The following is a 14392-nucleotide window of genomic DNA, read 5'->3' on the forward strand; positions in this document are numbered from 1 at the left end:
CTGTAGTGCAGGAAGGTGTCCCTTCCCGCACAAAAACAATCCTGCTTACAACGCAGCCACCCTTGCACACTGGTACAAGGGTGCCTGCATCTGCCCTGGGCAGCCAAAAGGGCACCAGTACAAGGAAAGAGCAGGAATGCGTCATATGTTAAATATGGCACAGTCCTGCCTTTTCATGCAGCGCAGCAAGATGGCTTGCTCTGCTGGATGAAATGTACATAAATGGGCCCCTCAGTCAACAGTATGGGCAATGCAAAGAATCCAACACAGCCAAGGGGTGTGGGTAAGCTCCTACACACTGGATGTGCAGAAAGGAGAATAAGCAGGAAGGAATGGTAAAATACAACTAAGGTGAAGGAGGGGGAACAAAGCAGATAAACAATCGGTCGAGAAACCATACAACTAAGCAGTTGTGAGGCTACTGACAGACAATCTCTATTACTGTTTCTTAAGTTCCCCTGGAAGGACCTGCATTCATTGTGAGGCTTGCTCTGACTGGTGCTGTGGTTAATCCAAACTGGAATTCGCAACTAACCTTCTTGTGCCCTATCTGCCACTGTCCTGCCCTCCATAGTCTCCACTCTCTTTGTTTCCTACATGTTTTTTCCCTGCTGTATTGAGAAGCCCAGAAGATCAAGGTGTCTTTCTCTGTTTTTCTCATGGGTCTCTTCCTGTGATTCCCAATAGAATTCCACATCACTCCCTACGTGAGGCAAATATCCCCCTCCTCGATTTAGGAGCAACTTTCTATTGGAATCGTGAAGAGAACTTTCTAATCAGGCAATGACAAAGGAGCCAGATTCCCATGATCTACCCGATGCATCATAACTGTTGAAGAGAATTAGGTACTGCAACAACCTCCATCTGTATCTGAAGTCTCAGATGGCTTCTACATAAAACTGGTGGGTCTTAAAGACCCCTTAGCCAGTTTTACTTTGGAAACATTGAACACTAGTATCTTCCAGTTATCAGGAGAATCAAGTTTAAATGCTGAACCAACAAAATGTGGTGCAAATTTGGGATGTACATCAGGAATGACTAAGTTGGCAGTAGAGTACTACACATCACCCATGGAGTACTGGGGAGCAGGGTTTCTATGACAGCAAATGTCTAGTATGTGGTTTTGACAAGCAAGAGATTGGAAACAGTTGTCTTCTCAACCTTTGATGTGTCTTATAAGAAGGATTGTACTGAAGGCACCTCAACTGAATCAAGCAGTCAGGGAATACCTTTGGATGGAAGCCATAATTGCAGCGGAAAGTGGAATACCCTACATAATGCCAGGTTTTGTTACAGGTGAATTCTGCTAAAGGAATCGAAGTCGCCCAGTCTTCTCGATGGCCAGAAATAAAACAACAAAAGTATTGTGCTGTTGTTTGGTTCAGTCTCTCTGTCTGACCATCCGTATGAGGATGGTTACTATCTGATATGAAATATGAGTAATACTTTGAGCCTCCCTGATCTTTATAATAGTCCTGAGGCCCTCTCTTCTGCCACCCTTCAGACCATCAAAGAACATTTGGGAAAGTGGACCAGGCATACCAGAGCTTGTATTGAATCTGAAAAAAGTTAGGTCTCTTTGTACAGTCCTCAAAAATTCCGGTGTTATCATTGAACCTTATCTCATTTGGATTGGTAATAAATACTAGTGGGTTTTGTGAACCAGGTTGAGATTTAGCACTTGTACCATTTCCAAGTGTTTTTGTCTATTATTAGTTACATTCAGCAAGCTCTTAAGCATCGGAACTCTGGCCTGCTAAGTAATGATCATGTGCCACTTAGAATTGCTGCTACTGTGTGAGTATTCATGTCTGTGCTATCCAGATACTTCTTATTGCTTGTGCACATGATCATTTATGATGTTTTTATATTAGAACTCTGAGACCCGCTGATATTCTTCTTTGTCCAATGCACATGACACTTTATGACATTCCTACAGACTGTTTTTATATCTGAACTCTATGTAATATAGTGCTTTTTTGTGTTTTTATGGTGAGATGTACTCATGTATTTATTTCTGTATACTTTTTATCTGACTTTCAAGCCAAATAATGCTTAGTTAGTAATGATGTTGATATGAAATTAACAGTCCCCAGTTAGTTTAAAAAGGTGTTCCAGAATTAGGAAATATATTGAGTTCCTCTATCAGTAACAATAACCTCAGGGAGTACATGCAATCTGAATAGATCTTTCAAAGAGACCTATGCTAACTGTTCCTGTAGGCACTCCACCCAGAGAAATCAAATGTGCCAATTTGAGAATCCATTCTACAACTATAGGTGTCTTTTTCTGGACACTTTTCCTTTTGTTTCCCTGCCAGGATAAGGTATCTCACTTTACTACCTTCCTCCCTAGTCTGTATTTCATATGGTAATGGAAACATGAAACAAATTAGGACCAACATACATGTCTAGCTTTAACACATTTGACTGATTTTAAAAAGCTCCAGTTCATCGCAGTTTTGTCTGTCCAAACTGAAATTGAGAATTTAGAACCCTTTGTGTAATGGTGCCTATGGAAAAATGCATCCTTGATAGCTTACAGTTCACAGTTGTACGTGCTATAGTTCATTTCTGGAGATGTTAAGGACCTCGAGCAGTAAGCTACAGGTTGTATGTCCCCAATTTCAGAACGTTTCTGTAAAAGGATGACATTAAGTGCAAAGGATGAAGCATATGTTTCTACAAAGAAGGGTTGATGGCAATGTGGGCGTAACAGAATTCGAGCTGTTGTAAAAGCCTACTTCAGGATCCTGGAGGCCTATTCTTGGCCAAGGCCCCGAACAAATGAACAATCTTTCTTGGTTAATTCAATGATGGGTTTCATCATCAGTGACAAGTTGACAATGAATGGACTATAAAAATTGGCAAATACGAGAAACGTTTGGATCCCAAACAGCTATTACTTGCTTGAATCCATGGAACTTCAAAGATACACTTGTTAGAGTTGGCATACAAGGAGTGTTGCAGTAGTCTGAGCATGGCTTCTCTCATGTATCTCCTATACTGTTCCAGTGCCCCTAAAAATACCAATATTTCATCTATGTAAACCACCACAAAATTGTTCTAAAAACACGATTGATGAAATTCTGGAGGGCAGCTGGTGTGCCGCATGAGCTGAATAGCATCATCACTAAGAATTCATAGTAGCTGTATTTTTTAGTTGAAAACTGTCTTCCACTCACCTCCCTCTTTTATTCTCACAAGATTATATGCTCCTCTCGGACGAAAATCTTGTTGTTCTTAATCGAATCTAATAGTAGCAAAATGGGGGGGGAGATGTCTATATCTGACTGTGGTTACATTTAGATCTCTGTAATCTGCGCAAAGGCGTTAATCACCATGAGGCTTGAGAATGAAAAATTAAGTGCTCTTGTCGGAGATAAAGAATGCCAGATGAATCCCTTTGCCGAATTCTCCTCCAAATACGTGTTCAAGACATCTTTTTATGTGAGAAGCTATGTACGTCCATGAAAAATATTTGAGTGGGTTTCAAATGCATTGCACAATCTAGTTGCAATGGGGTGATAGTGCATTGGCAGCCTTTTTTATTAAACATATCCTGAATTTCCCTATATGAGTCAGGTATGATACTATCCGTATGTTGCTTAGTCAGTGCAGAAGGCAATGCATCTTTCTTCCTAGCTTATAAAGGGATTGTGAGTTTGTATCTATGTGGTACCAAAGAGCACAAGAAAAAAAACTATCATTAAACTGTAAAGAATCAATGTGTCCGATTTCCATAGCAACAGGTAGGGGTTGTGTATCCCATTATACATTTCCTGAAGAGAGTGGCTCACCATCTATTTCTAGGATGGCTATTATTTTCTTTTTACAGAAGAAATAATAGATAAAACACCGAGGCGCCAAAGTTCATCATTACATTGTTTGTACTGGTTCTTGAGGTGTTGTGAGAATAACCTTCCCATGAAAATTAGCTGCGTACGCGGCAAACCATGGTGAGGAATGTAAGCTCACCCTGGGTTTGCCAGTCATGGGTGAGCAATCCTGTTTCTCTGTAGCAAAGGGCAGTTGTGTATAAAGAGACACTCTTTTCTTTTTCTTTGCCTTTCCTGTCTGGTAAAAAACATCCCTATATTACCAATCTGCATAGGTTCTTCTCAGGAGTTCCCTACTGGAGGGCACTTGGCTGTGTAAGTGGGAAGGAATGCTCAACCCTACCTTCTTTCTGTTAGTCTAGAATGCTGTTGTACCACTACCTGGATGAACAAACCAAGTAAGGCATCACAAGCAGAAGGATAATTCACCACCAAAGTTAAGGCACACAAATCAAGTAAGGCATCACAAGCGGAAGGATGATTCACCACCAAAGTTAAGGCACACAAATCAAGTAAGGTATCACAAGTGGAAGGATGATTCACCACCAAAGTTAAGGCATGCAAATCAAGCAAGGCATCACAAGTGGAAGGATGATTCACCACCAAAGTTAAGGCACACAAATCAAGTAAGGCATCACAAGCGGAAGGATGATTCACCACCAAAGTTAAGGCACACAAATCAAGTAAGGTATCACAAGTGGAAGGATGATTCACCACCAAAGTTAAGGAATGTAAATCAAGCAAGGCATCACAAGCGGAAGGATGATTCACCACCAAAGTTAAGGCACACAAATCAAGTAAGGCATCACAAGCGGAAGGATGATTCACCACCGAAGTTAAGGCATGAAAATCAAGCAAGGCATCACAAGTGGAAGGATGATTCACCACCAAAGTGTAGGCATACAAATCAAGTAAGGCATCACTAGTGGAAGGATGATTCACCACCAAAGTTAAGGCATGAAAATCAAGCAAGGCATCACAAGTGGAAGGATGATTCACCACCAAAGTGTAGGCATACAAATCAAGTAGGGCATCACTAGTGGAAGGATGATTCACCACCAAAGTTAAGGCACACAAATCAAGTAAGGCATCACAAGTGGAAGGATGGTTTACCACCAAAGTTAAGGCACACAAATCAAGTAAGGCATCACAAGTGGAAGGATGATTCACCACCAAAGTGTAGGCATACAAATCAAGTACGCCACTGGAGTCAAGCTATCCTGGCTGATGACGGCTGATAGCCAGAAACCGGTCCTAGGATGCTTGATTCCGGTCCAGGGAAGACATGGCTTGGCAGTTCGGGCTGGACTGTTCCCATGAGGCACAGGGTCAAGACTGATTTGCATATGGCCATGTCTGAACTGGGGTGGTGTAGTGGGCAAAAGAACGATGGATTTAACCCAGATCTCTTGACTGGGGGAGAATGTATGCATTGTCAGCATTCCGTCCATCATTTGTTTGTTGTAATACAAATCAAGTAAGGCATCACAAGTGGAAGGATGATTCACCACCAAAGTTAAGGCACACAAATCAAGTAAGGCATCACAAGTGGAAGGATGATTCGCCACCAAAGTGTAGGCATACAAATCAAGTAAGGCATCACAAGTGGAAGGATGATTCGCCACCAAAGTGTAGGCATACAAATCAAGTAAGGCATCACAAGCGGAAGGATGATTCGCCACCAAAGTTAAGGCATACAAATGAAGTAAGGCATTACAAGTGGAAGGATGATTTACCACCAAAGTTTAGGCATACAAATCTAGTAAGGCATCACAAGTGGAAGGATGATTCACCACCAAAGTTAAGGCATGCTTTATCTGCTCGTGGAGTCAATTAGTAAAGTCTCCCATCTGTACATTTTACTTCTGGACGGAGTTGCTAAAAGTAATGACACTAACACACAGAGCACAGAGCAAGCAATCCCAAATGAGGTGTCTGTCGTCTATTGGCAGTTGCGAGAAATGATCCAAGTACTGTTGTAAGTTCAATAGCTTAGGGGAATTGCTATTAATTAGAGGAGTGGCACCCGTTAATGCTTATCTTGTTAAATGTGAAAGGATAAGGGCTACTTTAGTTCCATCAGTAAGAAGTGCTTGTGGGCAAGTCATTTTCTTCATGGATGAATTCATCCAGTACTAGGGATTGCTGCTACACTGGGTACTGTTTGAGAATTTCTGATTTCAGAAACTGGCCCTAAATTACTGGATGTTGTTTCCTTTAGAGGACCTATTTCTTTCCAGTCAAACATCTCCAAAACGTCTTGTATCTTAGAAATGACGTGCTAAATTCTGGATGGGATACACATCAAAATCGTTTTTAGTTTGAGCCTCATAAACTGTGAAGATCTTGTGTGGTTATAAGATACGAAGTTTAGGATTCCAATGCTAATTGCCCAGTTTTCTCAACAATAGTGATATATGAATTTAAAATTAAACTCAGAGGCCAGCGCTCTTTACTGGGGAAAATGGAGGTATGGGGTCGAAAGAGAGAGCGAGAGAAACAGGCATCTCCCTTCTATGACTGAGTGTCTCAGGCATAGTAGTCTCATGAAGCCAAGGATCACTTTCTCCATTATCACATGTAAATTCAACTCAAATGACAGATGAGAGCCACTAGGACAAGCAAACAGCTTTAATCTCCCATATAGAATACTTTGATCTCCCATATAGAATACTTTGAGCTCCCATATAGAATACTTTGAGCTCCCATAAGCACCCATATAGAATACTTTGAGCTCCCATAGAATACTTTGAGCTCCCATATAGAATACTTTAATCTCCCATATAGAATACTTTGAGCTCCCATATAGAATACTTTGAGCTCCTATAAGCTCTCATATAGAATACTTTGAGCTCCCATAGAATACTTTGAGCTCCCATATAGAATACTTTGAGCTCCTATATAGAATACTTTGATCTCTCATATAGAATACTTTGAGCTCCCATATAGAATACTTTGATCTCCCATATAGAATACTTTGATCTCCCATATAGAATACTTTGAGCTCCCCTAGAATACTTTGATCTCCCATATAGAATACTTTGAGCTCCCATATAGAATACGTTGAGCTCCCATATAGAATACTTTGAGCTCCCATATAGAATACTTTGAGCTTCCATATAGAATTCTTCAGTCTGGGGCTTCCCAGGTAACGCAAGATGAATGCTGGTAACAAGCCAAGGAGAACTGGGAATCTTCCCCCAACTCTGAGAGCCTGCAGAAGAAGGCCACATAGTGATGGAGCAAGTCAGTCTTTGAGGCAATAGCACGAGGAATATGAAGAATCCAACACAGCTAAGGGATGCAGGGGAAGTGGAACAAGGGAGGCATGGGAAAAAACAACAAAGGAGCAGGAAGGGGGACATGGTGGACAAACTGTTGATCAAGGAACCATACATCTAAGTGTTTGCACGACCTTGCTCAGACTGGTCCTGTGTTTAATCTGACTTCAAATTCTTACCTAATCGAAAAGGGGACGAAGAAGTGAGAGATCCAGATAGAGATGGGGAGCGCTGGCTTGTACATTCTGGATAAAGATGCAGGTGAAGAAGGCATCTATACTTATGAGAGTGGGCAGAACATCGGATCCACCTGCAGATGCTCCTGGTCCCACCCAGAGGACTGTAGCAGAGAAGTATCTCATGTTGTGGTGCCTCTGGGAATACAAGTGGTGCACATGGCCTGTGAGGCCTGACAAGGAGCCCAAACCATGGCTGCCTGTTGTGGCCGGTACTGAAGTGGGGAGATGCAAGTACTCTGTAAAGTGCCTAAAGTCCTGTAAGTCCATTTAAAAAAGAATCATAGTTCATGTGTAGAAACATGACAGCGATTCTTGCTTTCGTGTAGTGAACTATAGCAGTGCAAAAAATAAACATGCGGCCATAACTGGTTCTGTTCTGGTAACAAATGTAATTTAAGGAAAATAGTTCAGAAGTACTAAAAAGCTACTTCTTGTTTGCACAGTGTTAAAAGTGGTTGTAATTCTTAGCCATGACCTGCCTTTCACACTGTCTGGCAGAATACATTGTGTCACACCTCTAATATATTGAGTCGTTAAAGTTGGGAAGCTACAATATTTTGTTATTACAAGTGACTTGTAATAATAAAATTAGAGATGTTTTATGATTTGGTGGCAGGCTCCCAGGCATTATAAATATATTAAAAAGGGGGATGATAATGGAGATGCTTGTGGAACTCCACGTTCAGAAGCACCAGTGGATGATTGTTAGGGTTCAGAATGACCAGAACCATGCTAAGGCCGCATCAGAGGCAGCTGCTTCTGTCTGAAGCCGACTCAAGATTTCAGGTCTAGGAGGATAAGGAATTAAGGGCCAGATGTAGATCATTTTATTTTGCGAGTCTCTAATTGCGATTGTTTGCGACTCGCAATCAGAGACTCACAAGATGAAATGTACTAATGTGTGTCAGACACATTACCGATTCCAATGGGGTCGCAATTGACCTGCCTCATTAATATTCATGAGGCAGGTCGCAATTTGCGATCCATTGGAAATGGACATTAACACAGGGATGGTGGCCTGCTGGGGACAGCAGACCACCATGTCTGAGTTTTTTAAATGCAGCCCATTTTCCTTAAACGAAAATGGGATGCATGTCAAAAAGAAAAATGAAACATTTCTCTTTCATTTTTTAAGACTAAACAGTGCTTCATGGAACCACTGCCTGCTCTTAAAAAATGGTTTTGCTGCTAATCACAAGGGGGAAGAGGGTCCCATGGGGGATCCCTTCCGGTTTATGACTGGCTTACCACCTACTTCAAGTAGGTGGTAAACTGCGATTGTTTTGCGTCCGCATGTCGGTTATAACACAATCGTACATCCCCCTCTGACAAACTATTAGGAAGGGACGCCCTGGGCACGCTCCTTACAAAATAGGGTTTGCAAGTCGCTATTAGGAAGTCGGTAATAGGTTAATGACTCGCAAAATAGGGTTGGTACATGGCAAAAGCCATTTTTTAGCGGTCGCAAACGGGCCAAATCTGCGTTTGCGACCGGTAAAATGCGTTGTACATGTGCCCCAAAGCCTCTCCCTCGTCTACAGCCACCTCTAATATTGGCACAGTATTATGTCAGTTATGTGCATAGAGCAACAACCTGACTAATGTTTCCCCAGGCACAGATGTCTTTCTGGGTAATGTTGTAATGGTGTTCCCACTACCTTGTCTAAAACTTGAGCTACCCAGGGAAAACCTGTGAAGGTTTTCTGGGTCTAAAGATGCCTTTTTTATGAGTGGTGTTAAGACAGACTTTTTAGACTCTCTGGGACAACACCTGACTGTAGTTGTTGGACCTTGCATGCCTTAAGACATTTGTTGGTTGGGAATGCCTGCCTCTGCAGTTGTGTATATTATGTTTGAATGTTCAATAATTAAATATTAAACCCTAAAAATAGTAGAGGTAAGGGTATGGAAACTTCTTAAAGTGGGAATATTTGTTGTAATTTTTATTGTGCCCTGGTTTGTCGTCTTCTGACTGATACTTATATTCTACATTTTATTTTCTTGTTTGTAAAACTCTATTTTACGATTTCTTAGTTTATGTGTTGATGGTTATATGTCTTAAATTTTGAATGTTATGTTACTATTATTTGTTTATGTTTGGGTAACTCTCTTCCAACCTCTTTTGCATTGTGTGCAACTCATTTTTCAAAGGTTGCTTTATCAGTTGTTAGTATTTGCATTTGGGCTACTTTACAACTGAACTATTGTTTCACTTTTTCCTTACTGAACTTTATTTTATTGACTTTACTGTTTTTTGTTCATCTTCTCTTGCCTTTTTGGAACATTTCTGTAACATTGGGGGACTGTTCCTTTCCAGGCCCTGGGTATCATAAATGGACCAGAGTATAGTGTGCCATTTATGATACCCAGACATTCTGGCACTCATTTCCATCTCGTCCCAACCTTTCCTGACAGAATGGATAATTCAAATCTCATTCCAACCTTTCCTGATAGCACGGATGGAAGGTGAGTTAGTTAACGTTTGAATTTCTTGTCTTTTAAGATTTTGTTTGCCAAACCTAACCTCCCTTGAACTTTTTGACAGTGACCAGAAATTCCTAAGAGATACCTGTGTTACAAGGTCTTGGTTGTCAAAGAAGGTTGTGGCGTATGGCTGTGCATTGCGGAGATCTATGACTTGTTAATTAATTCACTAAACTCTCACTTTAACACAACTTCTAACTCGTGAATGTTAAGCATCCTACATAATTTTATTCAAATACATTCGTGACACGTGTTTCCATTGTCCCGTGTGTGTGGGGATTTTGCTTAGTAGAGCAATTTCTGCACGTGTTTCATAGGGAAGTTTATAAAATGCTCCTTCCCTTTTTATAACATTCTTATTCCCATAGATCGACAGGCAGAAAGGCAGATAGATAGACAGCTAGATAGACAGACAGACAGACAGACAGACAGACAGACACATGGGGATGAACAGGAAGACTGTGTTGACATGTCCACCACCTTTGCTGTGGTAAGACTTACCTCATCGTCATGATGTGTCCATTGGCACAGAAGCACGCGAGGCAGACGCAGTTGCACATGATCACCACATCTGCGCGGAGGATGAAGGACGTCTCGGTGATGTTGTGCACATAGAGGCAGGTCTGAGAAGGCAGGGAGAAGACTTTGGCTTGTTTTTCAGAGCAGACAATGGCAAACTGATTGTCTCCCATGTCCTGGGAGGAGGACGGCGAGAAGGTGACGAGTTTCCTTTTCCGCGTCTTCTCGCCCTCATCGATGCAGTTTGGGTCCCTCCACACTTCATATGGTGGGTGTATCAAACCACCCATACAGTCCAGGAAAGAAAAGGTCAGCACGGCTCCTTTCAGCATCAGCACCGTCCCTGTTGCAAGAGAAATACAGCAATCTAGTTCATTGATTGCCCAAGTACATTACAGTTTCACACACTGGCTAATGCCAGCCCCAGGGGGACAGAACACACCTTGGTCAATTCCACACAGCCTCCACCGTCTTCCAGCCGCAAATTAAGGTGCATTAACCAAAGGTCATGGATGAAATTGCTGTGACCTTCCTTCAAAGCATTTCAAAAGAGCATTAGGGGGCGCTTCTTTTCCATTCAAAATGCCCCTTTGTGCTTCCGTTGTGCATAGCAACAATTACAAGGGCAGGCGTGGGGATCAGCGATTAGGGATACAAAGAGGTCACAGAAGCTCCTTTGTAGAGCTCTGAAAGCCGATACAGTAACTCTCTGTCGCTTACGTAAATCGGATTAAAAAACACAACTGGCCAAGCACGTGGTCAAACATTTGTAGCTGGGTCACACCAACAAGATATAGAATTTTGGATGGCTCCTACGTACGAGGCGATGGCTGACAACGTCTCAAGATGATTACAATGGCTATGACAACAGTGTTGTCACTGCACAGTAATCACTAGAACTTTATGCAAAGTTTGAGAATGTGTCATGGCTACCAAATGCACAGTTGTGCACCTCTATACTCTGCTACCACATTCTGATTACACTGTTGTGCCCTTCGGGTGGACTTCTCCAGATCCCCTCGGTCCAGAATACCTCCACCAGCTTAGCATTAGGTAGATGAATCATTTGTGTTCTTTTTTTTCCAACTTTATTATTTACTTTTTTTGCCTAAACAATCATACAACATTTCTAAACTGTAAAATAAACTTAAAAGGGGTAGGGGGTAACAAGCAAGAGTGGGAAGCCCAAACCACTCCTCTATATGACACTGTCAAATAAATGGGACAAGGCTAAAAGGAGGATTACAGAAGGTCCATAGATGTCCTTGGGAGTGGGGCGTCCATGTCCTCCACAGTCAAGGATGTGATTACCAGTGCAGATCGGTCAAGTCGGCTGCCAGCAGCAAGTGGTTTACCGAGGCCTGTTAGGCGTATTCGTCTTCCGATCAGGAGAGTGTGCAAATGTCAGATTGGCGTCGGAGTGGTGTCACTAAAGGTGGAATCCTGTTCGCCCCCTGTTCCCTTTTCACATTTGTAACAAAGGGGCCCCAGGTCTTCTCAAACTTATACATGCAGTCATTAACCAATGCCATCAAGCGGTCCAAAGCAAAAATTGACCATATACGACCCACCAAGTTAATAGAAGGTAGTGTAGGGAGTGTCACAAATGAGCTATGCTAGGCCAATCCACTAATAAGAAGTGAAATATCAGTTTTCAAAGAGGTGTGGTTAGTGGGTATGTCCATTTGTCTCCTGGGTGGCCGAGAAGGATTGTTCAGGGGCAGTGGGAAAGAGTGGTGTGGTTATCTGTTGTATTTATTTTAAGATTTCCTGTCAAAAGGTTTGAATGTGTGGCAGGTGCACCAAGTATGAAGAAGCATGCATCGTTTCCCGTAGTCTTTCCAACAGCTAGCTGAGCTGAGCTGCCAAGCATGTAATGGAGTCATGTGGGGCTGAGGTACCATCTGGTTAATAATTTGTAGGCGCTAACTCTAAGTTGAATACATATGGAGGACCCCGCTGCCCTCCAAGCACCATCGGGAATGTCTGCTTCTAGATCCAGCTCCCACTAGGTTAAGTAGATACGTTTGTAGTAGGGGCTGAGCTCAAGGATGTATTTCTAAAGCTAGGATATATAACTCTTTGTCGGACATTGGTACTGAAGAGGGATTTTGTTACATCTCCTGATATTTATAAGCTTATAAAGCGCCCAAATCACACCAGCAGGGGTTTCTCCACGCTGTGACTGCTACCGACAACTAGGAAGACAAATCAGAACAAAATGGTTTTTAGCAGCTTCCTGAATTTCAGGTAGTCAGGGCATTGATGTATATGAATGGGGAGTTGGTTCCAGTAGAGGGGGGCTAGGTGGGACAAAGCTCTTCCAGCCAAGCAAGCTTTTTTAAATCGTGGGGTGTAAAGTAATGATTTTGACCCTGACCATAGGGTCCTGGAAAGCAGGTACCTTACAAATTTGTCTGATAGGTAGCTTGGACCCAGGTCATGTAAATATTTGTAGGCAATACAGCAGATCCTGAATTTAATCCGCTTCCGCACTGAGAGTCAATGCAGTTGTTGTAAGAGGGATAGGGAGGCCGTTCTAGGAGGGGCATTGGCAACTAGGCGGGCCGCAGTGTTCTGGACTACCTGCAATTTATTTATGGAGGCTTCGTCAGCTGAGATCAGCAGGGCATTGCAATAGTCCAGGAGGCTTAACACTAATGCCTGGATCAGAGTTTTCCGCGTGGAAAATGGTAAAAAAGGGAAGACTCTTCGAAATAGACTGAGTGTTTGAAAGCATGTCCCCGCAGTGGTGGTGACATGCTCTCCTAGAGTTAGTTTCTGATCTATGCAGACTCCCAAGTTTTTGACCACCTTTTTCGGGATAGGAGCAGAGCCCAATTCCTCTGGCCACCAGCTTGGAGTCCACCTCACCACCGCTTCCCAAACAGCATAATCACCGATTTCCCTGAGTTAAGCTGGAGGAAAATGTCCCTCATCCAATCAGCCATAACCTTCATACCCATCGAAAAGGTAGCCTGAGTATTGGGATTACTTTCGTCAAAGGAAAGTAGGAGCTGAGTATCATCAGCATAAGAGATGGGAGTGAATCCTAAATTCCTCAGTACTCCCGCAAAGGGAGTGACATAAATGTTGAATAAAGTAGTGCCCAGCACGAGCCCTGAGGTACTCCCTTGGTCACTCTTGTAGTCTTAGAGTGAAAAGGGCCCAGATAAATCGTCTGGGTTCTGTCCGACAGAAGGTTTGACAACCATTTCAGCACATTCCCTTGGAGGCCGATGTCCTGGAGTCTCCTAAGAAGGGTCTGGTGGGAAATGGTGTCAAAGGCTGCAGTTAGGTCAAGCAGCACCAAAGGTACTGCTTGACCATTGTCCAAAGACATTCTGATGTTATCAGTTACAGCTACCAGGGCCAACCCTGTGCTGTATCGGGCCCGAAGCCCGATTGAGAGACATCTAGACAGACTGAGGCTTCAACAAATTCAGATAGGTGTTGGTTAATGTGCTTCTCCAGAAGCTTGCTCTGAAGGGGGAGCAGAGATTTGGGGCGATAGTTATAAACATCATCCATGGGAGCTTTCAGATTTTTCCGGATAGGAATAATCTGCACTGCTTTCCATTCAAGAGGGAGCCTGCCTTCCTTCATAGAGCTGTTGAGAATGGAGCCAATGGGAGCAGCAAGTTGCTTGGAGAGCAGGGAGGTGGTCCTAGAGGGGATGACATCTAATGGGGACCCGGATTTAACTTTCTTTAGTAGTGATTCTACCTCTTCAGGCATAAGTAACGGGAAGATCTCCAATATCGAGGTGTTTGATATGGTCGGTGAATGGTCTATTTTAGGACCTTTCTGTAGACCACTGGCCGTGGTGATTTTATTGTAGATCATATCGATTTTCTGGGTGAAGTGATTTGCTATGTTATCACATAAGGTTTGGTATGGGGCTTCTTCGTAATCACACGCCTTTGGGTTTGTGAAAGATTTTAGGATCTGGTACAGGGTTCTAGAGGCATTCCCTGCTTGTTCAAGTTGCTGCGCTATATGAGATTTGCAAGCGGTTTTTAAGTTTTTAT

General features: G+C 42.7%; 1 protein-coding gene across 8 annotated transcripts in view; it reads right to left on the reverse strand.

Moving 5' to 3' along the window:
* Nucleotides 1–14392, reverse strand: part of STXBP5L (syntaxin binding protein 5L) — a 1956595-nt gene that overhangs the window by 76486 nt on the left and 1865717 nt on the right. For all 8 annotated transcript variants that reach the window (XM_085621040.1, XM_085621038.1, XM_085621036.1 and 5 more), the window contains one exon: nucleotides 10344–10704. In XM_085621040.1, the coding sequence (XP_085477166.1) occupies nucleotides 10344–10704 (361 nt within the window). The remainder of the gene's footprint in view (nucleotides 1–10343; nucleotides 10705–14392) is intronic.

This window comes from Triturus cristatus, chromosome 8, assembly GCF_964204655.1.
Source record: "Triturus cristatus chromosome 8, aTriCri1.1, whole genome shotgun sequence".
In the NCBI taxonomy this organism is placed as follows: domain Eukaryota; kingdom Metazoa; phylum Chordata; class Amphibia; order Caudata; family Salamandridae; genus Triturus; species Triturus cristatus.